This window comes from Aulonocara stuartgranti (assembly GCF_965226115.1).
Source record: "Aulonocara stuartgranti genome assembly, chromosome: 20".
In the NCBI taxonomy this organism is placed as follows: domain Eukaryota; kingdom Metazoa; phylum Chordata; class Actinopteri; order Cichliformes; family Cichlidae; genus Aulonocara; species Aulonocara stuartgranti.
This window is the reverse complement of record NC_138956.1, coordinates 19,534,543-19,562,530: the sequence shown is the minus strand read 5'-3', so window position 1 is coordinate 19,562,530 and position 27,988 is coordinate 19,534,543. Positions and strand designations below refer to the sequence as shown.

The 27,988-nt window shown below is 41.3% G+C and overlaps 2 protein-coding genes across 3 annotated transcripts in view; one reads left to right on the top strand and one right to left on the bottom strand.

Annotated features, from left to right (window-relative positions):
- Positions 1-27,988, bottom strand: part of asxl1 (ASXL transcriptional regulator 1) — a 267,754-nt gene that overhangs the window by 54,345 nt on the left and 185,421 nt on the right. The gene's annotated exons all lie outside the window — the stretch shown is intronic.
- Positions 3-26,776, top strand: mfn2 (mitofusin 2). Of its 2 annotated transcripts, XM_082517450.1 has the most exons (19): positions 3-361; positions 1,206-1,276; positions 2,823-3,004; positions 4,275-4,410; positions 4,503-4,665; positions 4,743-4,867; positions 10,599-10,707; positions 11,452-11,559; positions 12,110-12,263; positions 16,244-16,311; positions 17,707-17,828; positions 18,043-18,169; positions 18,242-18,346; positions 21,694-21,796; positions 22,274-22,497; positions 22,763-22,918; positions 23,413-23,609; positions 23,716-23,850; positions 24,826-26,776. In XM_082517450.1, the coding sequence occupies exons 3-19, from the start codon at positions 2,827-2,829 to the stop codon at positions 24,893-24,895; spliced, it is 2,280 nt and encodes a 759-aa protein (XP_082373576.1). In that variant the 5' UTR covers positions 3-361; positions 1,206-1,276; positions 2,823-2,826; the 3' UTR covers positions 24,896-26,776. The 2 variants fall into 2 exon arrangements, with proteins under 2 accessions (XP_082373576.1, XP_082373575.1); XM_082517449.1 differs by lacking the exon at positions 1,206-1,276 and having other exon boundaries at positions 5-361.

Below are 27,988 nucleotides of genomic sequence, written 5' to 3'. Positions count from 1 at the left end.
GTATTCCACCTTAGAGCTGTTTGCCATTGACACTAAAGAAGAGAGCGGGTCGCGCAGATAGTAAACGGAATAGTCGACACAATGCTGGAACGTAGTGTGCGCTGGGAAACTATATAAAGATCAACCTTTAAAGTATACTGTTTGACGTCTTTGGGGTTTACTAAAAACCAACGCAGTCAAAGTCAGTGCTTTAAGGTCCTTGGAACACGCGGAGACGCCCCTTGCAGTAGCAGCTAACTTGAGTTATCAGTATAACGTACAGGTGTGTGGGGTCGTGGGGAGCTCGGTGACTTGTAGAGTATTCAGAAGCCTCGGGGGCACAATGTAAGAGGACTGTTTGTGAAGAACGACTCCATCCACGGTAAGGCACACCCACGGCTTTGACTTAGCAAGTCGTTAGTGAAGCTAGCCTTAGCTCCTATCGAAGTTGGTTGACAGGTCAGCTCGTAGCTCGTAATTTATCCTTGAGCAGCTACTCCAGACTGTTAACAGGACTTTGTGTCATGGTCAAGAACAAAGATGGAGGAACATATGAGAAACAGAAGCTTAATCAGAGATTGTGCAGCCGGAGTACTTGATGACATAGATTAGCTTGCACAAAGATGAGGAAAGCGTCAGTGTTAAAAGAACTTGGCGCAACGTGCCGAGTGTTTCTATTTTATTTGTGTTTATATTAAAAGCAGCATTAAGAAGAGCTTGATGGCACTGCTGCAATATTATCTTCAGCACTGTGTGAAAGGTCGCAGGGGCGGTGACGGAGCGCAACCAGCATGTTTAGCTGGTTTTGACTCTGCATGGATGAGGTGAAGCTTTCATAGATCTGCAGTGCCATCTTTGTCGGTATTCTCATAAACCCGCACTCACATAGCGGGGGTGCCGCTAAAAATGATAAAAGAAACTTGCTTAGTGTTCATTTGTGGTTCGAGGCTGATAATTTGTTTCTGATTTAGATATAGCAGTTGTGAGGTCAGTGACTGCTACAGTCTTTCACAGTGGGCACTCTTTTTTTTTTTTTTTTTTTAATCTTCTTTATTTTAACTTATTATTATTTGTACTATGCTTCATCCAAAGTTTATTTGTAACTTTTGAAAATACATTTCAGATGTTAGGTATTTTGCTGTTTGTTATATTGCTTGTTTATTTAGGTTCTAAAATCACAGAGCCAGCCTTCCTAGTAAGTTTATTCAGTGTGTTACTTTTACCAGCTCTGATGCTGTTGCCCCAGCAGACGACGGCAAAGAAAAAGTACAGTAAGCTTACCACAACTGACTGACAGGTAATCTCCATCATATTGCTGCCCATGTCGAAGGATATCGGCTTCTTAGCAAATAGGGGCTTCTCATTCCGTTCTTGTTTCCAGGCTTTTGTTGGTCATCCACTTCACCCTGTTGTGGATGTGGACGCCCAAGTACTTTTACTCCTTGTCCCAGGATAGACACGGACTGTGTAGCCATCCTCTTCCTTCTGAAGATGACCCTTTAATTTGGTCTTTTTTTACATTTAGGAGCCATTAGTCTGAGAGAGGGAAACAAGGCTGTGCTTAAAAACACTCAGAGCAGAGTGTTGGCCAATGATAATATTTAAATAAATCAGATAATCAGCTGTCAGAACATCAGCAAAGTTACCATAGTGACAACATTATTTGGCTTGGCGCTTAAAGGCTTATAAGACCCAGACTGTAAATGGTATCTTCTTGCTTTAGAGATCAAGAGAAGAAGTTGCTCTACATCAAATCAAATCACTTTTATTGTCACATCACATGTGCAGGTACATTGGTACAGTACATGTGAGTGAAATTCTTGTGTATGAGCTTCACAAGCAACAGAGTTGTGCAAAATACAATAATGTAAACAAGCAAAATACAAGAATGGCTACATCTGAAACTAATAAATATATGTACAATATATAATAGTATATGCATTTCTGGATGTGTATACTAAATATTTTTCTGTGTGTGTGTGTGTGTACACATATTTTACAAATTAAATAGAGTAAACAATAAATAAAATATATAAAAATATACAGAGTTGAGACATGTGCAAAACAGTGGCATTACATGTGTGTTCTGTGCTGTGAAAATGTATTCAAAGAGAGAGAGAGTGAAAAACAGCTGCTTTCTGCTTTTCTTAAACCAATCTAAATATAATAGAACTGCATCAAGCACTGAAATGGCACTCCTTTCATTCAAATACCTCCAGATCAAAAAGTATACATCTGTTGCCTTTGAGGAGCACCTTGTGGGAAAGGGGACACATTTTCCTACAATTTGAGGATCAAATGATGGCTCTAGATTGAAAATTGTGGATTCCCCTGCTGGTTGAAGAGAAAAATTTAATTAGATTTATTTTCTGCCCAGCCTGTTGCCTAAATCAGTCCATTGCTGTCAGGTTGATTCGATGTGGAATGACCTCTCTATGTCAAATGTTTGGGAGGAAAGATGCCTAGAGTAAGAAAATTGACAGATTATTGATATGAATGAAGATGTTTGGTAATAAATGTTAAGACTTTATTAACAATAAGCCATGCCTCAACGGTTGTTTTGGTTTCTTTATTAGAAAAATGGTGTGAGAGAGTGTGATAATGATAATTGTAAAGATAACAGTTTTCGTTTACAACAAATAATAGGCTGTCACCAATGAAATGGTCTTTTAAGGCTACCCCTGGCTAGCATGCAGTGCACTATTAGACGAGTATTGGCCGAATTCCTATTTCAGACAGCTTGTCAGTCCAGTTTGCAGTAAGAAAGTAAATGTGCTTGCACTGAATAATGTGTCGCTTTTGCTAAACATACTGGGCGTGTCTGTGATGTTTTATCTCTCTAGTGCCATGTCTCTGGTATTTCCACGACTCAGCACCAACCCATTTCATAGCAAGAAGGAAAAAAGAATCATGGCGGAAGTGAACGCATCACCGCTTAAACATTTTGTCACAGCAAAGAAGAAGATCAACGGGATCTTTGAGCAGCTGGGGGCTTACATCAAGGAGAGTGCTTCCTTCCTGGAAGGTACTACAACACCGAACACACACTCTTACCACTTTACTACACGTAAAAGTCACAAATGTAAAGAGTCTTGCTTGAATTGATATTTTTCTGGACTCTGTCCAAACCGCTATCAGTGTTGCAGTGCTTTCCCAGCTTGTATCTTTGATCCTGCTACCATGCGCTGGCCAGTCCCAGGTAACCTTTGTGCTGTCAGCTGGGATAGACTGTTGTTATTTTATTTCCCCACAGTACAGATAGCATGACAGCAGCCTGCATGCTTTTTGTCATAGAGACGCTTTAAGCCTGCTGTGGGCACGTAGTACAGTCAGAACATTACTTGGAGACACAAAAAGACAACAGGGACCCTTGCATTCATTAAGGTCAGCTGGCCACAGAAGTAGCACATTCTTCAGTTTTCAAATGCATTTGGATCGATGATTGATTGATTGATTGATTGATCGATCAACTGTGTCATGTTTATGACCTAAGCATCAGACCCCAAAATCCCGAGGGGGTGGGGGGGACTAGACTCATTAATTAAAAAAAAAAAAAAAAAGTGTTTCTTATCCGATTACTCTATTAACCGATGGATTACTAAAATAATCGATAGTCGTAACCCTAGTCTGTTTCACACTGAATTATGTGAGTGTGCTACATCCTGCAGACGATGAGCTGTGGCTTATAGTCGAGGCACACTGAAGTTCACAGGGAAAATTTATCAGCACAAGCCTGATATACACTTTTAATTCTTATTCCTACTTTTATTTTTTCATGTCTATTTAAGTGCTATTTATGACACTATGTTTGCACTGAAGCACCGCAGCAATTTCCTAATGTTGTAAACCTGCTCAACATTTGGCAATAAACCCCTTTCTGATTCTGATACGGCACTACACAACACAGGAAATCCAATTAACGCAGTAAGATCATGTTGAACGCAAGCACATGTCTGGACAAAGACAAAAAAGATCTCAAAGATCTTCTTTGTCAGATTACCCCACCCCCCCACCTCCACCCCCGCACGCCTGAACCAAAACCTCTGATGATCTGTGGCTGGTTGCTTAGTGTGTTTTGAGTGTGTGTTCTGTTGTTCATGCTACAGCCATCAGTGCTCACAGAGTTTGAATGAGGTGATCTGTCCAGCGTCATACTATTTCTTTCTCAGTCAGGCCTTTTTTGTCATTGAAGGTCTGTGTTTTGATCTTGAGAAGGTGGCATAAATCACTTTGAATGAATATGATAACTTTCAGCATGAAAAGCTAACCTCCGCCTGATGACTTTGACATATTAGAGGCATACAAAAGTGAAGAGCTAGACCCGGTTGCCACGGAGGAGCAGGTCCAGGAGGTCCAGGGTTATCTTGCCAAGGTGACCGGCATTGGAGAAGTTCTAGCCCGCCGGCATATGAAGGTGGTTTTCTTTGGAAGGTATGTACACTTAAAATAAGTGCGAGTTTATTTCATGACTCGAAGTAGAATTGTGTGAGATGCTGATCACAGCTTTGCTACGTGTTCTTCAGGACCAGTAATGGGAAGAGCTCAGTAATCAATGCCATGCTGTGTGACAAGGTTCTGCCATCTGGGATAGGACACACTACCAACTGCTTTCTGAGGGTGGAGGGCACAGATGGGAATGAGGCCTTCATCCTCACTGGAGGCTCTGAGGAGAGGAAGAACATAAAGGTGAGCAAAGCCGACGAAGTCGACTCTGTGTGGAAAGGAAGCTTCATATCTGACTCTTATGTTGTCTGTGGTTCCAGACAGTGAACCAGCTGGCCCATGCTCTCCACCAGGATGAAGATCTGGATGCTGGCAGCCTTGTTTGTGTCATGTGGCCTAAGGCCAAGTGTGCTCTGCTCAGGGATGATCTAGTGCTGGTGGACAGGTCAGATACATGTTTTGTGGAATAATTCTAGGGGTCTTGCAAGTAGTTGAGGCCATTTTTAAAGTCCAGTTCCATTTCCAGAAAATGTGTGGTCCCACTGAAAATGTAAATCAAATTGCAGTGATTTGGAAATCATTTGAATTGTGTGTGTAATAGTCCAAAGACAAGGTGTCAGAGTTGGAAAACTGAGAAATGTGTTCTTTTAAAATATATGTTCTATCTGAATTTGAAGCCACCGACCTGTTTAAAAAGAAGCTGGGACAGGGGTTATAACAGACCTGAAAAGCTTTGCCTTGCTTTTCTCACAACTAACAAACTTGAGAGCATCCTGTGGAGTCTATACCTTGTAGTAAAGTTGTGAAGTTAAGCAATATAAGAATAGTATTTCTGAAGTCAGATTTTGAGATTGCATCACATATAAACATGTCATTCAAAGAATTTGGATTAAATCTCTGCAAGCAAAGCACAATATGAAGACAGCAGTACGCTAAAAAACAAATCAGAGCTTTAGCTAAGGCTGACGACCTCTCCAAGCAGCCTCAGTCAAACACAGAAGCTGTTTTATATTTATTTAGCTGCCCCCTTGAAATCTAAGCTTTATTTTAGCGCAGGGGTGGGCAACTCCAGGCCTCGAGGGCCTGTGTCCTGCAGGTTTTTTAGTTGTGTCCTTGATCCAACACAGCTGATTTAAATGGCTAAATGACCTCCTCAGCATGTCTTGAAGTTCTCCAGAGGCCTGGTAATGAACTAATCATGTGATTCAGGTGTGTTGACCCAAGGTGAGATCTAAAACCTGCAGGACACCGGCCCTCGAGGCCTGGAATTGCCCACCCCTGTTCTAGCGTGACAGCTGCATGCATGACTTTTAAATTTGATCCATTTCAATTTTCAATGGTTACTCGGTGTGCTCAATTCTAACTCTGGCATAGCCTAATAAAGAACACCACAGCGAAATGAAGTGACTGAACAGTTATTAATGGTCATGAATGGCCTATAGATGTAACTGATCAGTCTGCGTTGTGGTAGCTATAAATAGGGTTGCAAAGGGGCGGAAAATTTCCGGTAAATTTCCATGGTAAGTTAAGCTTGGGAATTTTGGAAATATTCCATATTGGAAACTTTCCATGGAAATAATGGGAATTATGGAAATTAATGGGAATTTAGGAGAACTAACTGGGAATATATTATTTCCAAGCATAAATATAAACAGAAATCATAAGAAAACCTCCATGCAAAATGTTTTCAACAGATATTTCAACAGATTTATTTGTAAGTACAGTAGAATAGAACACGTTTCAATAACTTGTTTCATGGATGAATAAAAACAGAAATGTTGAGTTCAATATTACCATCCCCTAACCCCGCTCATTCAAAATTGCCCCCTGTCCAAAAATCTCCACAAAGTCCCATTCAAAAGGTTAAATGAAAAATGCCACTTATCCTCCAAAACGTCCCATTAAACATGCAAATCTTCCTTCAAGCAATCCTCTTTTCTCATTTTTGCTCAGTCAATAGACTCTTCCTGGACCTCATCATCATCCAACAACATGTCCACTTCTTCAGCATCCAACTCTGAGTCTTCCTCTTCAGTGTCACTTTCCAGCCTTGTTGAGGATGGCTCTGTGTCAGGCTCAAAGAGCCGTAGGTTTGCCTGAATGCCGACCAGCTTTTCCACTCTCACATTTGTGAGCCTGTTGCGAACCTTTGTGTGGGTGTTCCCAAACGGTGACCAGTTGCGCTCGGAGGCAGCTGATGATGGTGGGATTTGGAGGAGGATGGAGGCTACAGGTGCAAGGGCCTCAGATTCACATAGTCCCTTCCACCAGGTGGCTGCAGATATGTGCTGGCATGACTGCCATATTCCATCCCCTTTCCAAAGGCCTTGCTTTGTTCGATACTTTGCCAAACTGCCTAGAACTTTGCCTTTATCGAGACCCAGGTGATCAGACATGGCTGTAATGACCGCATAGGCACAGTTGATCTCTTCCCCAGAAAGTATGCCCTTGTCATATTTGGGGTCCAGCATGTATGCTGCATGCACTGGCTTCATGCAGAACTCCCTCCGCTGTTCCAATGACTTGACCACAGCCGTTTCCTCTCCTTTCAGTAGTAGGGGAGTGGGCAGAATTGTCTGGATTTCTTCTTTGAGTTTTGCAAAAAGGCACTGGACATCTGACAAGATGGCACCATCCCCCTCTATCTTCGCTATTGCTGCTGCAATAGGTTTGAGGGTTTTCTGACTGCTAGATACTCTTTCCCAGAACACATCATCCAAGATGACCTTCTTGATGTCACTGTCGATGCCTACAGACTGGGATATGGCCATCTCTTGCAGAGACTCCTTTCCCTCCAGAAGGCTGTCAAACATGATAACAACACCACCCCATCGCGTTATGCTGGGAAGCTTCAGTGTAGTACTCTTGTTCTTTTCCTTTTGCTTTGACAGAAATGTAGCGGATGTTACTTGTTTGCCTTTAACATATTTCAGAACTTGCTTCACTCTCTTATTCAGAGTGTCCATTGTTTTTAGTGCCATTATGTCTTTTAGGAGAAGGTTTAGTGTATGGGCAGCACAGCCAATAGTAGTTATATGTGGGTAGGTCTCCTCCACATGTGCCCAGGCAACCTTCATGTTGGCTGCATTGTCAGTGACCAGTGCAAAAACCTTATCTGGTCCAAGGTCATTGATGATCACTTTTAGCTCATCTGCAATGTATTGGCCTGTGTGTCCGTTTTCCTTTGTGTCTACACTCTTGTAGAACACAGGCTGAGGAGTGGTGATTATGTAGTTAATAATTCCTTGTCCCCTGATATTGGACCATCTATCAGAGATGACTGAAATACAGTCAGCTTGGTTAATGGTCTGTTTCACCTTTTCTTGAACTCGACTGAACTCTTCATCCAGTAGATGAGTAGACAATGCATGTCTGGTTGGGGGAATGTATGCTGGTCGGAGAACATTCAAAAATCTCTTCCAGTACACATTGGATGTCAGCATCAGGGGTGAGCCAGCTGCATAGACTGCACGAGCAAAACACTCATCTGCGTTTTTCTGGCTAGTGTCATCCATAAAATCAAAGAATCCTCTGATGCCAGAGGGACCAGGAGCTGATGAGTGGGTATCTGATTCTGATACAGCTGAAACAGATTCATTTTCCCCTTGAGTGGAACTCCTGGCTGCTGCATGTGTTGGGCCTTGAGGAATTTTTTTGCACTTTGCAATGTGCTGCTGCATTTTTGTGGCATTCTTCACGTACGTCTTATCACAATACTTACACATATATACAGATTTCCCTTGTACATTAGCTGGTGTAAAATGTCTCCACACATCAGATGGCGCACATGGCATTTTTCTGTAAAATAAAACAAGAGCTTGTAAAAATGCTAATGCAATGCAAGAGATCGTAATAATACAATTGCAATATGATAATAAACAGATATAAATAGTAAGGCTAGCTAAACAACTGGAATGATCTTCAAAACAAAACAGCCAAATGAGGAAGCTAGCATCTTCTTTATGTTATACTAGCTATGGCTTATTTAGCATCTAACAGATGCTAGCATTTTATTTAGCATCTTATCAGATTGCTATCTACCAGATTAATACATTTTATGTGATATTCACAATTTAAACATTTAATGAATATATTTTCCCATAATATCATCAAAACTTACCTCACTTGTTAAGTCCACAGGCTCAAATGTGTGCCTTTAATACTCTTTGTCCTTCAGGCTCAAAAGTGTGGTCCATGTGTACATGTGATGGAGGCATGCACAGTGCCAGTAGGTGGTCTCAATAGCCATGCAGCAAGCTTGTGCTCTGTACATGTGATTAAGGAATGGCATGGATATTCAAGTGTATTTGAATTGCATTTGTTTGTTTTTGTCAATATTATGCTAAAATATACTTTGCTCAACTATATTTAAGTTCCCTAAGAAGAGCCAACCTTCAATTTTGAAAATTCCCACTTTATTCCCATAAATTCCCGTTAATTCCCATGGAAAGTTTCCATCTTTGAAAATTCCGGGAATTTTGCAACCCTAGCTATAAACGGTGTAACAGACTCAGTAGCACTAGGAATACACAAAGATTTCTGCATTATCAACTGAATGCTTGAAAACAGTTTGCAACCCTATAGCTTTACAGCAGAGCTTCATTCTGTTTTAATTAGGTAACACTCAGCAGGTTGCATATATGAAAGGCTGCTTCGCTTTTCTACTCATCTGTGCACTTAAAGCACTTTACACAACTTGTGCTTGTACGAATGGGTGAATGCACATCTTTCTAAGTGCTTCATAGCTAACATTCATACTCCGATGGATGCATTGGAGAGCAATTGAGGATTAGTATCTTACCCAGGGATATTTGGCATGTAGACTAGGGGAAGCCAGGAATCGAACCACCAACCTTCCGATCAGTGGATGACCTACTCTACCACCTGAGCTACAGCCACCCCGAGATCACCTGATGGTCGGGGTCATATTTGTCAGGTTATTGGGACCAACCTGCGAACTGTGTTGGATCAGTGATGAGCTACTACATCATCTATGGGTTTTCTTCTTTTTGTTCTTAATGTCGATGCCTGGGAATCCTCGTGACATCAGCTTTTCCTGTGTAAAACGGTGTCATAGCACATTTAATGTTTGCCAGAGAGAGGTGACAGACAGAGACACAGTCAGTGCATGTTGAAGTACATTGTTGTTATGGGACTTTGACAGAAGCTGTGACTGAAGGACCTGTAGGGCCAAAGAGCATCAGACAAGTGAAAACCAGGATGCAAGAAGAAGTTTAACATGCTTTTGCTCCTGCTGAGGTAGAGGGAAGTGTACTCTCTATGGAGGAGCACTAAAAAGGTCACCTCCAGCTTTTGATCCTAGTTTTTCTTCCTGAGACATTTGGGAAGTTGACCGAACCAGGGGTGGGATATCAGAGCCTCAAATTTATATCACAGGATATGAGGGAAATTTGTGATGATGCAGAAAAAAAGAATGGATGACTGATTGCAGCTCACAGACAGCAGCATTTATTAATGCAAAAATAAAGAATGAGCTACTCTCATTGATGGCACACTGCCACTCTGCCAATCTGAATCTATGCCTTACAGTGCCAACAGCAGCATTATATACAGTGATACAGTGTAAGACAGCTGTGAACACAAGTAGCCTGGGTAGTTTTTTCAGGAGAAATGTTTAACAGTTAGAGAGGATAATGTGGATGGCATCATGCTAGTCTGTGGGATGACTTTGGAAGTCAGGAACCTCTTTTGATCTCCAAAGTGAGTGAAGGCAGAGGCAAGAGTTAAATGCTGGAAGCTGAAGTAGCAAGAACGTTGTTCAGAGTTCAGAAAGGAGTTGAGACAAGCTCTGGGGAAGTTCAGCTGTAGTGCTAAGGGTAACTGCAGAGGAGGAGATGCAGAGTGTTGGTGTGACAGAGGAGGATTCTGGGATAGTGTGAGATGAAGGCAGATGCTGTGGCGACCCCTAAAGGGAAAAGCTGGGCAAACAAGGTGGCGGCTTCGTTACTGTAGGTGGCTGACTTTATGGAAAGATGTTGGCTGACTTGAAGCAGAGTGAGACCGAGGCTTGTCTCACAAAAATGTCCCAAACCGTATTTCTGCTTCACTATAAGAGTATTTGATATTGGATTTAAATTTTCTTTTTAATGAAAGTGGCTGTGCTGACTTGGCGAGGACTCTGATTCTGTTGTTTAACATCATGTTTGCATCTCAAGCCCAGGGATTGATGTTACCACAGAGCTCGACAGCTGGATCGACAAGTTCTGTCTGGATGCTGATGTGTTTGTTCTTGTGGCAAACTCTGAATCCACGCTGATGCAAACGGTAAGAACTGCATGAAGAGATGAGGTTCAAACAGGACTGTTGATGACATGTCAAAACAATCTGAGTGAGGGGATTGTGTGACACTGCTGTGCATTGGGAACATTTTGCTTATATGGTGTTTTCCCTGTCAAAAGTCGTGTGAGGAGAAAACATAATCCAGACAAATAATTTCTTTTAACAGGGACAGGTATTCATGCTTTACCGCCAACACAAATAAATTCAACAACTGACATGCGTAGAACTCTGCAGCTTTGTGCACAAAGAAGCCTGGTTTTTGCACACTGCTGCAGTTTGATGCTCTTGTGGGTAGCTGTTGGTGCTCACAGCTGAATCTTGCTTGCTCAAATGAACTCCCTTTTGACTGTTTGGAAGCAGGAATTTAATTGTATGAGTGCCAATGAAAACATACTACCTTGAAATTATTTACTTGGATTGTTGTTTTGTTTTTGTTTTTTTTTTGGCACATGACCTTTGACAGAAGAATAATTCTATAGTTGCCATCAGGAAAGGTCATCACAGATGAATCCAAAGTATTTCAAAGGGTTCTTTTTCTTATGATGAAAGATTTCTGTCCTGATGGGTCTCATTCAGAGTAACAGTGCCTCCCTCAATAATGGTGGTTTGAGTATAAAGAAATGTGAATCTAACTTTTTTTTTTTTTTTTTTTTTGCCAACCATTTGCATTTTCTCATTCACGGATTCCTTTTTTTTTTTTTCAAACATTGGTACATTTTCATCCTGCAGGAGAAGTCCTTCTTTCACAAGGTCAATGAGCGACTTTCCAGTCCCAACATTTTCATCCTCAACAACCGCTGGGATGCTTCTGCCTCAGAACCTGAATATATGGAGGAGGTCAGTTATGGTGTATACACAAAGTACTTCTTTATGGCTGTTGTAACACTAGCAAGAGTGTCCACTTCAGTTTAGCATTTACCATTTGATGTCTCACATGGGACATTTTGGTCTCCTAACAGCTAAAGAGGTGTCCTTGTTGCTGTGGTGGGCAAATTTAAAGACACGATGATGACTTTGTTAAAGTTGTGTGTGCATGAATGCGTATTAGCTGTCAGGAGGTACTACAAACCTTAAGATGGTCCTTATTGTGGCTTGTTGGTTACACACTAAAGGGCACTGTTCCAGGAGAAATCACCTCAAAACTCTCAATACCTGTCTAAAGATTCATTTTTTTAATAATGTGTTAGTCTGATGCTGCAGTGTGTCCTCTTTGCCTTGTATTAGAAGTTTCTAAGAGAGTTTATGAAACGTTTCTATTTAATTTTTCTTAATACCGTAAATGTATAAATCTCAATGTGGCATCACTTCCTCATCCAAAGAAAGCTTTGTTCTGGTAGGCTTTGCCTTTGTGATTCTTGCTAATTTAAGTGTGTTCTTGCTCAACCAGGTCCGTGGGCAGCATATGGACCGTTGCACTAATTTTCTGGTGGATGAATTGGGTGTAGTGGACCGAGCCCAGGCTGGTGACCGTATATTCTTCGTTTCTGCCAAGGAAGTACTTCAGGCTCGTGTGCAAAAGGCTCAAGGAATGCCTGAAGCAGGTGAGGGAACCAGTCTGCGCAATCAAAACTCTGGAAAGGTTTGAATTTTGAAATACGCAGCAAAAAAAGTTCCTTGACAAGCTCTGTACAATGATAAGATTGTACTAGATCGATCGGGGCCCAAGTTGTTGACTGCCTCTGGTGCTGTTGGCCAGTGGAAGGCTGGTAGGTACTGGGCTACTGTTGGCTGAAGATGAGACGGTGAGAGAGGAGAAAAGGCAGGATTGTGGAGGAGTGGGTACTTTAAATGTAAGGACCATGACTGATGTGATGGACAGGATGAAGGTAGATGTTTTGTGCATGCAGGAGACAGAGTGGAAGGTAAGCAAGGCCAGAAAACATTTTCTGCTTTTCTTTACAGCCATGTGACAAGGTTATTAATCCCATCATGGTGCCACACAGCCATTTGTGAGTGTCTGTAGCTAAGGAGGTAGAGGAGGTCATTTATCTAATCAGAAAAGCTGTTCCCATCTCCATTCTGCATGCCAAAGTATCCTTAGGAGTACTACTAAACCCCAAGTTTCTCTCTGGTGCATTTATTGGAGTGTTAATGTTAGAAAAAATGTACTTCGTGTAGAAAGAAAAGTCCTTGTATGAATGGCTGAATGAGGCGTGTTGTGTTAATTGCTTTGAGTGCTCGAATATAAAAGCGCTATATAACAACCAGTCTATAACATAGTAGGCTTGACCAGTAACAATGTAACATTAACAAGTCTAGTCATAAATACGAAGTCTGTAATGTACATGCAATGTCCATTTAAAACTTCAACTTTACCTTTGACTTCCTTGTAGCATGCTGTTAGTTTTGTCAGTGGAGAAAAAAAGGTGGGATGGGGTCACATCCCTGTCTTAAACATGATTTAGTATCCTCTAAATATTTTACTTTCATACGCCACTCTTTGGAAAGCCTGTGTGTTGAATTGTGTGCTGTTTGTTTCTCCAATGGCTCTGTTTGTGTTTTTACCAGCTTCTTTCTTTATGCAGCACTCAGCTCTGCTCACTCACTAAACCTCAACAGCACCATCTGGTGGACTAAAAGTGCAATTGACTTTAGTATATAAATAAAATATCACACGCACAGCACCTCTGCATACATAGGTTTCTATGGCTATGTCCACACATACACAGATATTTTTGAAAACGCAGATTCTTCTATGCGTTTGGGCCTTTCGTCCACACGTAAACTGTGCTTTCAGTCACGGAAAACTTGATCATAAAATGCAGATTGTAACCATGATCATGACCACCGATCAATAACCAGTGATCAAAGACCGTTATGAACCTGGCAGTCATAGTAGGGGTGGGTTTTGATAATCGATTTAAAGATTAAAATCGATTCTGGCTTGGATAACGTGATATCGATTCATTAAAATCCTGAATCGATTTTTTTAATATAAATTAATTTTGCCCGAAATGCCAGAATCACAAAATTTCGAAAACCACCAAACAGCTAAAACAGCTTTAAATGAGAGCAGGTACACGGATTCTGCACAAAGACTTAAACACAAAGCGCGGACCTGCGGATCAGAATCAGTGAGATGTCGCCTTTCTCACCCGACGGCACAGACACGGTCGGGGCTGAAAACCGACAGCTCACTGATTCTGATGTTTCAGCGGGTCCACACTTTGTGTTTATGCCCATTTTGCGCTGATTCTAAAGGTGTTAGTTTTATCTCTCTCCAAACAATATTGACCGAACCAGCAGCAAAAGAAGATCCAAACTACGCTTCACATAAACATCGTCATGAATTCACTCTGACTTTTGCTGTTTTGCTTCCACCACACTTCATGCACAGCTCTCTCTCTCTCTCTCTTGCTCTCTCTGTACTTCAAGAACAGTTTCCAGTCTAAAATCTCTTTTTTCTGTATTATTCGCTTTCTTATTACGCACAAGTTGTTTACAGCGCTGTCGGCTGCTGTTTTTTTCCTTTCACTTACTTCCAAAAGAAAGCCTCATTTCTGCCGTTCAATAGGCTTCTGAACAAATTTAAACTTTTTAAAATTATGCAAAATGCAAAACGCTTAGCCGTGTCTCTAATAAAACCGCTGTAACTTCAGAGGTAATGTTCATATGTTGATTAATGGTTTTATTTTGTTTTTGATGTACTGCAGAATATTTTTATAAAATCCCAGGCCAGGAAAGTCGCCTTCATGTTTTTCTGTTTTATCTTCAGCTACTTTGACACAAAGGCATCTGCTGTGATGCTTACACCTTTGATAAAGTCTGGAAAGTGTCAGCTTCCTTTTTATAGATACAAAAATATGTAAATGTACCGATCTGAATTATAATATTTCTGACTGTCTGAGGCAAAATTTCCCAGATTCAAATTGAATTGAATTAAATTGAATCGAATCGAGGATCGAATCGATTCAGGACCTTGTGAATCAGAATACATACACGGGTATTTTTAAAAACTGAGATTTTTCATTTAAATGGAAATAACGTGGCGTCACGCTGTGATGCCACGTTGTTGTTTACATGAGAGAAATTTCTAGAATAAAAAAATACTGTCGCTGTTAATCTTACTATCTGCAGTTTTTACACGCTTACATATACACACACACAGTTACTGTCCCTCCATTTACAAAGACAGAGGCATCAGAGTGAACTTCGGACGTGGCTTCTACATTCAATACAGACGCTCTCACAACGCAAATTGGTTTTAAATAAATGTAATTTCTTTTAAATTAAATTTATGTATGTTGTATACATTTTTTTTCATTCCTAAGTTGTGAGTCTACACCAGCCAAAATACTGTCTTTAGTTATTAACATTTGAAATGATGACGGCACTTGAAAAGTAACGCAAAATTAGCTGCCTTTTCAGAAAAACACAAACTTTTCAGAAGTACTTGAGATTTTATGAACGTACAAAACCCGGTTTACTCTTTCCCTCCCAGACTTCTTGACTTCTGATTGGCCAACACTTCTACATGGTTAGGATGGCATGGATTGGCATGTTCTTCAGAGCGTTTAACTTTGTTTTTGGCGTTTACATGTGGATGGAGATTTTTTTTTTTTTTTTTTTTTTTTTTTTTTAAACGAAAATGGAAAATCTCAGTTTTCGAAAATCCGTGTATGTATGTACGTAGCCTATGACTGCCAGGTCCATAATGATCTTTGATCACTAATTATTGATCAATGGTCATGATCATGGTTACAATCTGCTCTTTATGATCAAGAAATTGACCAGGTAAGACCCCAGGTGCAGGCTGTGTAGAGATGCTCATGAGACAATCCAGCGCATAACAGCAGGGTGCAAGATGCTAGCAGGCAGGACATACATAGAGCGCCATAACCAAGTGGCCGGCATAGTGTACAAGTCCCGAGGTCACGACCCGACGGCGTTGAAGAATGTCCGAGCTAAGATCCTGTTAGATTTCCAGATACAAATGGACAAATTGGTAATGGCTAACCAAGATAGCCAGATGGCTATACCGAATGAAAGCAACATCAGGAAGAAGGAACATGAGAAGCAGGAGAAGTACCGAGGGTTCAGAGAAGAGGTGGAGGGTGAGGGGTAACAGTGGTCCCAGTGGTAATTGGAGCACTTGGTGCAATGACCTACAAGCTAGGCGAGTGGCTCCAGCAGATCTCAGGAACAACATCCAAGAACTCCGTCCAGAGGAACACCGTCCTAGATACTGTGTAGGACCTTCAAGCTCCCAGGCCTCTGGTAGAGGCCCCAAGCTTGAAGGATAGACTGCCCGGAGGGCCGAGGGGGGAATTTATTTTTTAATATAAAAATAAATGGATATATTTATATTAATTAATTATTAGATTACTGATAAGTATTAGAAAATGTTTAATTTGGCTTATTCTTTGTGTTTAAATAGATTAAAAAAAACACAGAATTCTTGTGCCACGTAAAAGTTGTATGTGATCTGTATAGTTTTTTGAGTTTGAATAGACTTTAAAGTGAGGTGATAAAAAGTGTGAAACCCACTGTAGCACACATTCTCACTCCTGTGCTGTTTCAGGTGGCGCTCTTGCTGAAGGATTTCAGGCCAGAATGTTTGAGTTCCAGAACTTTGAACGGCGTTTCGAGGTAAGATCCTCAAAACTAGAAATGAGATTTGATCTAATTTCTGTATGTTTGAATCGGTATGCTACATATGATTCAAACATGTGAAATTTCATACATCTATGTGAAACGCACAATTGGAAATCCTAACATCCATCTGTATGTCAGTGGGAAAATATATTCAAAAAATGTCCACCTTATACTTTCCTACACTTAAATTTGGGCTTTGCTTTTGTTTTATTAATTTTAATATAAAGTAATCCAGTCAGTGAGGTGATGTGAGGGGGGGGAGGTTTCCACAAAGGGTGGTATCTCTTCCCCTGAGCCTCCGTTTTCTAGCTATTTTTCTTGCAGATATACTGATAGGGTTCCAGATTGTGTTATGTTTCTGGTGTGATTCACATGCATTAACCTGATCCCATCAGCTGCTTGCACGGCTTGGTAGTAAGATGGTGTAAAAATCAGAGTTTCTGACTCCAGCTTGTCGGTCTGGTGAACCACCTGTCACCCAACTTGAAACAGTCTCGTCCACAGTACTCATTCATAAAGTGTTTTACAAACCCGAACATTATGACCAACAGATGCATTTTACTTTCTCAGTGCAGCTAGCCAAACAACACAGAGTCAATTACTGGTAAAGGGGGAGACGGAGAAAGCAGATATTCTTGATTTGTTACCATAAAATCCATTGTTGTAGCCAGGGACAGCACAACAGTTATCCTCTTAAACTGTTTTTTAGTTTTACTGTTCTTATTGACCGCAACCAACCAACCAACAAACTCTGGGATATCACATTTTGTACTGGAAAAAGATGGCGCTAAACATGTTATAAAAAGCACTTATTTCATAAATCCAGCTACATAGAGTTTTATCTATGCCAGTTTTTGAAAGCAGGGCTCCATGGTGTAAATTAGCTTTCACATAGAGCTTTCTGTGCCTGCACTCATCATGTCATTGTATTTTTATTTATTTTTTTCACTGTCCTGTCTGTGACTGTAGCAATCAGAATTATTGTCTGAAGGCCAATAAAAATGCCCAACAGATTTATTTTTCCAAGTGCACCATTACTGCTTTTGCTATACTGGTCCACTTGATGTCATACTTTAATAGATTTCAGGATTTTTATGTTTTTACTTCGGTTCTGTTATTACAATCAGAATAGACAGGACTGGGGTATGGGGTATTATACATGATTATATATCCCTATCTGTAAATAACGACTATCATGTTAATTAATGCGCATTGTCCCGTTGAAATAAAAAAAATATTCTTATGCAGATTATGTAACTTAGTCTAACTACATTTGTGATTTAAAGCTGGAAATTTACCTTCAATTCCATCAGATCCAGGGTCATTCAGTTGCATTCTGTCATTTTTCTTGATTTGATATCTGAATTGCTGTCTGTCTGCTGTATTTAGGAGTGTATATCACAGTCTGCAGTGAAGACCAAATTTGAGCAGCATACAGTGAGGGCCAAGCAGATCTCTGAAGCCCTGCGTCACATTATGGATTCGGTATACATTGCTGCACAGGAGCAGAGGTGAGTCTGTGATTAAAAGCAGTATTTGTATATGCTGAGACTTTAAACCACAGACCCCCAAAAAGCATTGCCCTCCTCTTTTAGCCACAGAGTGCCTGGGGAAAGAATTCCCATAAATGGTTTTCATTGTGATTAAGACCCATGTGTGCAGCACATCTCCATCTTTAATAGACTTTCATTTTAAACTTAAAAAGCTGTGTGGGTTGGTGTGTAGAGTCTATTGTTTGGAGACCAAAGAGGACCGTCAGGACCGATTAGAGTTCATCGACAAGCAGTTGGATCTACTGACCATGGACTGCAAGTCCAAGATCAAGAAGATTACTGAGGAGGTGGAGAGACAGGTGAATTCTGGCACAGTGTGACTGTCCTGGTTTATGTGGATTCAGCTAAAAAGAGGGTGGTTGTTCTTTTAGGTTTCTAATGCCATGGCAGAGGAAATCAGGAAGCTCCATGTGCTGGTGGACGACTTCCATATGGACTTCCATCCATCACCAGTGGTGCTCAAGGTCTACAAAAATGTGAGTTTAACTTTAGCATATTCTTAGACTTTTACATTTACTCAGGGCCTTCTCGATATGACGTTCTTCTGCTTCCCTGGCCGCTGTGTCTGTGAGGATGCTATTCGTTGTGTGTTGTAGCATCCTGAGGGCACCCAGTTTGTGCTCCAGTGGATGATGAGAGTCAAACTCTAAATACTGATCCGTATGCTTTGGTCTCCAGTACACGTCAACTTTTAAATGTACCCTATTACTGATGGAAATCTCACAGTCTAACAAGGCTAACCTATCATTTTTTTTCATATCCTCCCTGGTCAATCATTAAGGAACTGACCTCACAGCCCATTGTTCACCACTGGTGCTAGTTCCAGTCATTATGCAAACTTGAATGAGTGATGAAATATTTCTCCTACTGACAATGCTACGTCCAGATGAACAGAATCAACTTTTCAGGTGTAGTGAAAGTACATCAAGGTATGTTAATTGCACAATATTGTCCATGAATTCTACTCTCTGCCAGAAAATCCTGAAAGAGAATGTTTGACCATCAGTTCATGCTCTGAAGCTCAAGCCACCTGGGTTATGCAGCACAACAGTGATCTGAAAAACAGAAGCAAGTCCACCTCTGAATTTCCCAGAAAAACAAAATGAAGGTTTTGGAGTGGTGTAGTCAAACTCTGGTCTTAAATCTGATTGTGATGCTTTGGCATGACGTTAAACAGCCCATTCATTCCTAAAAATGCCTCCATTATAACTGTATTAAAATAATTCTGCAAAGAAGAGTCGGCCAAAATTTCTCTTCAGTGATGGGGAAAACTCATTGCCAGTTATCACAGATACTTGATTGCAATTCTTGCTGACAAAGAGTGGTATAACCAGTGATGATTTAGAGGGCAATCACTTTTTCACACAGGAAACATCTATGTCAGAGAGTAGACACAGAACCATATAGACCAGGGGGTCTCAAACTCAGAGGAGCTGTGGGCTGCTGCTGCCGCCACTGTCATCTCATTGGAGGGCCACTTAAGTGATCAAGTAGAACAAAAAGAAAAACCAAGAAAATATCCACAAATATTTCCAAAAATGTAGTGCTTTTCTTTATTTTAAATATTCTATGATAAGAAAAATCTGCAAAAGTAAGCACAATTGTTTTTCCCCCTCACTCTTAGCTAACTGAAGCCTTTCATTGAACTACCAAATAAACAAATTTGTACTCTCTTTCTGGCCAGACACGGGGCAGCACTTCTGCTATCATTTGCAGACATGAGTGTACACATTAGTGTTTGACTCTCTTACTGAACTAACACAGTTTGTACTCTGTTTTTACCTCGGCCAGGTCCACGACTCTGAACCATGGTAAAGAGACCTCTGGTTAATACGTCGGGTTCCGTGTCGGGCTGGTAGCCGGTAGTTAGCTTTACTGTCTGGGTCAACTTTGCTAGCGAGAGACAGAGAGAGGCGTTAAAAGGCTGCTCCAACAGGACTTTATTGTTTCGGAGGCGGCGAACACAGTGTACAGTTGACTCTTAACAGCTTACTTACAACTGGGCTCGTCAGGCACTCTGCAATGACTGTAGTGGTTATTATATTTACGTGCTTCATCTTCCGTTTCTCATCGGTCGCGACTTGTTTTCAACTCTCCGTTCTCTCTCTCTCTCTCTCTCTCTCACTCACACACACACACACACACACACACACACACACACACACACACACACACACACACACACACACACACAATATGAGTGGGGCAGTCCCACTCATTTTCCCTGCTGCACAGACCACATTGTTTGTGATGTTTATAGACCCTTCACTACATGAACTATGACGCGCTGGGCAACTCTTCAACCCCTTTTTCAGCATTTTGGCCAATTCTCTCTAAACATTTTGCCTTTTATGTTTAGTCAGGTCAGTTGTGGCCCCCAAAAGCCCTTCTCCAAAAGATGGAAATCTACTCACTGACATTGACACTTGCCCCATCCCACCATCCACAGAAAGTCACAATCTGGGTCTCACTTTGGACTCCACAGTTTCATCCCAGGGTCATATAAGGGATGATATCAGGACCGTGGACAGCTCCTTGGGGCATTTGAAGTAGCAGAATGTTTCAACATCGCTTGAAAAAAAACTGCCAGCTTTTGAACCAAAGCCTCCCACTTGTCGCGTATATCTGAAACATTTTGTCCTGATTCCTGCAATTTGAGATTATGCTCGTTGAGATGTCCAGTTCTATCAGCAAGATACTTTCTACAGATAAGCCATCTAACAGCACAGTGGAGCGGGATGTCTTTGTATGAGCTGTCCATCTCCTCGAGCAGAGACTGGAATTGGCAGTAAGTTAACGTTCCTGGGCCTGAAGCTGATTTTCACATACCAACATCCCCAGTGTGTGCAGCTTTGCTCTAAGGTCCAAGACGTATTAAATCTGGCTTTTAGCTGGGCTTGGACCTTCCCTCCAGCTTCCCTTAACCAGGTCCAACACCCCCGTGACCTGGAGTACCTCAGCAAACAACTGAGGGTCTAATCAGCGATCCAATTGCGTAAATCCTCGTGAATGAACTTTCAAATCATGGACTTTAAAGTCTTTTTCAGCCTCTCCACCTGTCTACCACCCTCAGTCTGAGGGTGGTAGACACTAGTCCAAACAGATTTAATGCCAAATAATTCATACAGCTCTTTAAGTGTAGCTCAGAAGGGGTGTAGCCTCAGGAGGTAGAGCAGGTCATCTACTGACCGGAAGGTTGGTGGTTTGAACTCTGGCTCCCCCAGACTGCATGCCAAATATCTTTGATATTAAGATATAAATATCAAGATTTTAACCCAAAGTTGCTCTCTCATGCATCCACCTTTTAATGTTAGAATCTTAAAAGCACAGAAGAAGTGCTTGTGTGAATGGGTGAATGTGGCATGTTGTATAAAGCCCTGAGTCCTGAGTGCGGGAGAGTAGAAAAGCGCTACATAAGAATCATAAGACTTCAGTTACCATTTACCATTTAAGTGTGCAGTCAAATAAGACCTGATAATGGGTACAAAGAGGCTTTTGGAATGGTCGGCTGGTTAACCATCTGACACTTCAGGCAGGATGCACACCATCAGCGCACATTCTTTTGGATGCCCGGCCAATAAAATATACCTTTTTCCATATCATCATTTAGTTTAGATGTTTGTTAGCGGCCCTGAACCTACACAGTAGAAAAAAGGTTGTCAATTTCCCCTTGTGGGACTAATAAAGGTATATCAATAATCAAAGGTGTCAGTGAAAGAGACATGCAGATTGTGGTCTGTAATGACATCTTATATAAGGGATTGTCGTTAAACCTTTCAAAAAAACTAATGCTTTAACATTTCTTTGTCATTGTTTGTTGTAGGAACTCCATCGGCACATAGAGGAGGGCCTGGGCAAGAACATGTCGGAGAGGTGCTCCACCTCCATCAGCAGTGCACTGCAGACCACACAGAATGACATGATTGGTAATATGTCCACCTTTCTACTTCAACAGGCTCTGGTTTACGTTAAGCCACTATGAGGTTTTCAGCTATGATTGCCAAACACATGTGTATTTGTGGCATGCAACTAGTTACACTATATGGCAGGGGTGGGCAATTCCAGGCCTCGAGGGCCGGTGTCCTGCAGGTTTTAAATCTCACCTTGGGTCAACACACCTGAATCAAATGATTTGTTCGTTACCAGGCCTCTGAAGAACTTCAGGACATGTTGAGGAGCTAATTTAGCCATTTAAATCAGCTGTGTTGGATCAAGGACACATCTAAAACCTGCAGGGACACTGGCCCTTGAGGCCTGGAGTTGCCCACCCCTGCTATATGGAATAGTTATTGTTTGAAAATTGTGTTGTTGTCGTTATTGCTGTTGTGTTGTAATTCAAAGCCAAGCAGAAAATAATTATTTATTTTCACAATGACGCTGCTGTTTTCTGTTCATGTGTGCAGAGGGTCTGAAGCCTTTGCTGCCCAGTGCCGTGAGAGAGCAGGTTGACAAGCTGGTGCCTCGAAGTCAGTGCTTCAGCCTCAGTTATGACCTCGCCTGTGACAAGCTTTGCAGTGACTTTCAAGAAGATATCAGCTTCCACTTCTCTCTGGGCTGGACCATGCTGGTCAACCGCTTCCTTGGACCCAAGAATACCCGACGCGTTCTCATGGGCTACAATGACCAGGTAACATTGCCAGAAGCATAAACTTCCTCAAAGTGTCTACATAAGCAACATTGTATACAATTAAAAAGCATATTTGATGCATAGAATCCTGAAACAAAAAGCATAATCACATACCTAAATTGATATAGAAAGCTTCCTTTTCACCTTCAGCTGTGTCCTACTGTTGGACATGACTAGAATAAAACCAGGACAAAAAGACCAGAGCTGGATTGATCTGTACAGGGCCGTGTGCTTTGTGAGGTTATTCGCTGTGTTGTCCATACAGGTTCCTCGCCCAATGGCCTTGACACCGGTCAGCACCAGCATGCCTCCATTTCCACAAAGCGCCATGACCCAGGAGGAGCTGATGGTCTCTATGGTGACCGGTCTTGCTTCCCTCACCTCCCGTACTTCCATGGGTGTTCTTGTCGTTGGTGGAGTGGTGAGGATCTACAAACACACCGCACACAATTAGAATTGAATGAAATATTAAGGAAACAGATCTGTTTTGGTGTTCCAGAATCAAAGAGGTAGTGATGGGCAACAAATGTATTATAATGCTCTACAGAGTGAATTGCAAAGCTCTGAAAATGGGACAGTACTTGCTTTTCCTGTTGTGGGATGGGAGTTGAAATGATCTGAACTGTGATGTTTTTGATTACGTGCTGGCAAAAAGCACAATAAAACCACAGCAACAGTGTTTACTCACCACCTGTAACACTTGCCAGAAAGGCTTTCTCATTAAGTTCATCATTTTATCATAGTTTTTATTAAAGAGTTATTCAAATTTTTGCACTATGAAGATTCCAAACTAACTTTTTGAATGCTGATTTTATTTCCTCATGCCTTTTGTTATTTCATAATAGCCAACCATTAAACGTAGACGTAGTGCTCAGCCTATGTTTCAGCCTGACCTTGGTCTTTCATTCTGTGTAGATCTGGAAAGCAGTGGGCTGGCGTCTCATCGCTTTGTCACTGGGCCTTTATGGGCTCCTCTACATCTATGAGCGGCTCACCTGGACCACCAAGGCCAAAGAAAGAGCCTTTAAGAGGCAGTTTGTGGATTACGCCAGTGAGAAGCTACAGCTCATTGTCAGTTACACTGGATCCAACTGCAGCCACCAAGTCCAGCAGTGAGCACACATAATTAGACTAATGTTACAGGAGAGAATGCCAAGTATATTTGTGATCCAGCACTGAATATTGTCGAGCCTTTCTAACGCTGTGTGTGGTTGACAGGGAATTGGCTGGGGTATTTGCTCAGCTCTGCCAGCAGGTAGACATCACCCGTCAAAATCTTGAAGATGACATCACTGACATGAACAGCAAGATCGAGCTGCTGGACAGCCTCCAGAGCAAGGCTAAGCTGCTACGGTAAAAATGCTAACCTCAACTGTGGCTCTTTGCTCATGCATGCTGTGTGTCTCTCTTTACAATGTAGAGTCTTGGGCGGAGTGATGAGGAGCAAAGTCCTGACTATCAACATATTTCCAGTTAAAATGAAATTGCAGTGGTGGAAAGAGCGAGTTAACTGTCAAACTTGTAAAACACTAGGCATTATTAAACATTTTGTTCACAGGTTACAGGTGACAAGCTATTTCAAAGAGTTCTAGGTTCCAACCTGCTGACAAGCTGGGGTCTTTCTATGTGGTGTTTGCATGTCCTCCCTGTGCCTAAATGGGTTCTCTTCAGTATCTGGGCTTGCTACCACAGTTCAAAGACAGGCACATTAGACTAATTTATGATTTGGAATTGGCCATAGGTGTGAATATGAACAGTTGTTTGCATTAGCCCCGTGAAACTGGTGATGCATGCTTCACACTAAATAAATTTGTAGGGCTGGTGTGATTCATCAAGTAATTCATTTAAAAATGGACACATTCTATGCTTTTATATGATGATGTAAACATGAGTTTTGCCCACATGTGTGACTAAAAAAAGACCTGCAACAGAAATGTAATTAACAGCAGCATGTGAATAAAACTCCTGACAACATTAAACCCAGACAGCCCCCAGTTTTTAGCAAAAACATTGATAACACAACTGCAGAGAGTGAAAGAAAACATGTTTCTGGTCCAAAAAGAAAAAGCAGCACATAAACTGGAACCTCGAAGTCCACCAACTACACCAGGCTGTGCCAGGTTCCAAACTGAGTTGTGCAGCCATTCACAGCAGGGTCAGAGTGTTTTTTGCACTATGCCATGTTCAAGCATGATCTCAGGATGACTATATTTCTGATCAACACATGCTGTTTGCAGGTGTCTCTTTTAAACATGCAACTTGTTGCATAATTGTCTATTTTTTATTTTTTATTTTTTTAAACGTGTGTTTGCATTTGTGCCTTTTCAGGAATAAAGCGGGCTGGCTGGACAGTGAGCTCAACATGTTCACCCAGCAGTATCTTCATCACAGCAAGTAAAACCAGGTGGAACATCCTCAGAGGGAAAGAGTGGCACCGGAGCAACGTTTTGTACATCTGTTAATGGTTCCTCACAGGTGTATTTGAAGTCACTGAGAGAAATACTAACATTACTTTTAACAGAAGGCGTGGTTTGGATATCTGACATAAGTTGAAGGAGCTGCTAATTAGTTGTCATGTAGTTGTGTAGACGTGATGCCAGGATCAGTCTGTTGAGCTTGTCCGTGTTCAGTTGTGGTAATGTGCAAATGAACATGAACTGGCCATCTGTTGATGGCTCATCAGCACTGATAGGTCACACCCACCACCTTCTGTCAAAAACTCTGTCACGCTGTCCTTTAATGGAATTCTGCTTAACCTGGTACTTTCCGCCTGTATAGATGTGATTTTGTGTATACATGTGAACACTGGACAAATACAGAAGTAAGACACTCCACCAGTGAATGGGAAAGTGTGTGTGTGTGTGTGTGTGTGTGTGTGTGTGTGTGTGTGTGTGGGGTCATGGTAGTCCATGATATTCCATTGCGTCATGATGACACACACAGACATTTGATGTGCATTTCCTTTATTATTGCTACTGATAAGACACCACACATCCGAATGACTAAAAACATCAGAAATTGCTTTGCAGTTAAATAATAGGAGATTTTATATAACCTTTTATTCTTTTTCTTGTGACGTTGTCAGATTAAGCCACTCTTGCTGTTGCAGATGTAAGGCTTTACTTTGATATGTCCCACCTGCTTACACATTGTTATAGATAAACCACACACACTTGAGTGAGACAGCATTTCCACCATAACAACGAACGTCTGAGGAAAGACAAAAGGATGTTGACCCAGCCTCCAGAGTCTAATCGGAGCAAGCTCAGTCTTACCTTAAAGGATCTGGGGCCAGACATTAGTGGACACTGCCCCCCAGAAGTCTGGTCCATGTCTTGATATGTCAGAACACTTTGATTGTTATTATTTATTTATTTATTTTTAGTCTCTTTAAAACAGCTGGTCATTGTTGCTCCGACTTGTAAAATGACAGAGGACAGCTGCACAGTTGGGCCTTTGTTAAGCAGTAGCAGTGAATAATAAGATACAGCAGGTTTTGGATACTCACAGAGTACTTGTTAAGAGCAAACATTCACTGTTTGTTTGCTTTCTGATGCTCTCTGATTAGAAGAACATTTAGAAACTTTTAGAAATGGTTTGCTTCACCTGCACCATTTAGCAGAATTGCAGAAAAAAAAAGACTAGAGCCACACAGTTGAGCTTAGACTAGCTAAAGTAAAGAACATGCAACTTTATTAGATTTTTATTTATTAGATATTTTTTGAGCTGATTTCTAGTCCCAGCTTCTCACGGACATCACAACATCTTTGTGTTTGGTGTTTGGCTCTTCCTTTAACAAAGCCAATTTGAAAGTTTAGCACTGTGCAGTATGTGTGGAGTAACATTTTTTCACTTCCATTAAATGTTGTGCTTTCAGAAGTGTGAGCAGAATGAAATTATCATTTTGAACTAGAAGCAGTGACAAAGAAGAAACATCACAGTAGATGTGATTTAATTGTCCACGGTTGTATACTGTTTGTGTTGCCAAATGATGCTGCTGTAATAACCCTGTTTTGTTTGGGTTTTTTTTTTTTTTTTTTTTTTTTTTTTTTGGGGGGGGGGGTTTGTTTTTTTAGGGCAAATATATGCTTTTTCATCCATTTGCTCTGTTTCTTTTGTTTTGCCCTAAAGCAAGTGTACACCAACAGAACAGTTTTCTGCCTTTGGGACATTGACAGTACCTGCATGCAGCCTTTACATGCAACTAGTGTAATTTCTTGCCCTATTAAAATGTGTATGTATGTGTAAAAGTAAATAAAGAGAAATTATCAACTATAAAGTTAATACCAAATTTTGTGTGTGTGTGTGTGTGTGTGTGTGTGTGTGTGTGTGTGTGTGTGTGTGTGTATGACCAATGACGTCTTCAAGGACCGGACATCAGGCATCGATCTATTTAAGAGATTACAAAAACCTTTGTTGTTATACTTCATATTATTAACAGGAACATATTACTGTATTTTCATCCACACACTGTTGAGGGGAGAGAAAAATAAATACATTTGTCATCATCATACAGAGCTTTCCTTTTCAACTTTTGACAATCAATCAATCAAAGCTTAATAGGGCCCAGTTCTACAGTCCAACACTGGTCTCTCAATCTCATGTTGGAGAGCCACGAGCTTCGCCATACTTGCGTTCTGTGATGTGGTCATCTCTTGTGCTCAAGGAGCCGATTTCTGAGAACTCACGGCAGTGTGCCTCCCCGAGATGTCATTCAATTTGCGCCCAGAGATCTTATTCCGAGCTAGCCCTTCCAAGATGTATCCAGTCTGCAGTCAGAGATCTTATTCTGAGTATTCACAGCAGCCGTAGCCTCTCCAAGATCTTATCCGAGCTAAGCAGGGAAGATAAGGGAGAGGAGAGGAGAAAAAGTGCGACCGCCTTCGCTGCGAGCCAAACTACATAACAGTTTTTAAACTGGGTTGACAGACCAAGTAAAACCAGTGCTATGATAAATATTTTGTACCATGCTTTTTCCAAATACTGTTGTCACATTTAGTGCAAAAAGAAAGAGTAAAAGCTGGACTTTCACAAGCTGAAAATGCTTGCAAACCGAAAAGAACAAAAAACATCGTACCCCCTCTCCTATTGGTGGAAAAATGCACCACATCAGTCAATCCAAAAATATGGCAACACACGCATTTGGTTGCTTAGGAAGAGGGGAAAGTTGTGGCAGTGACAGCTGGGAGAGAGAGCAAGAGTATAGTAAGTGCGTAAGCTAGTTGTATTTTTTGCTTTATGTGTTAAACTCTGAGCTGAGTACTGAATGTCCACGGACCCTGTGCACGAGAAAATGCTAACTTCCTCGTTTGAGACCGGATGTAGGGTTGTACATTTCCGGTAGCTTTACTTTGCGGTCAATCGCTACTGCCAAGATATACTCCAAAATCATGTCCAAAACTCGAAAACGGAAAGATCGCGTTAAGTTACAAAGAGAAGAAGGTGGGAACACTCACCACTGTTTGTCATAAAAAATCTAATGATCAATTTT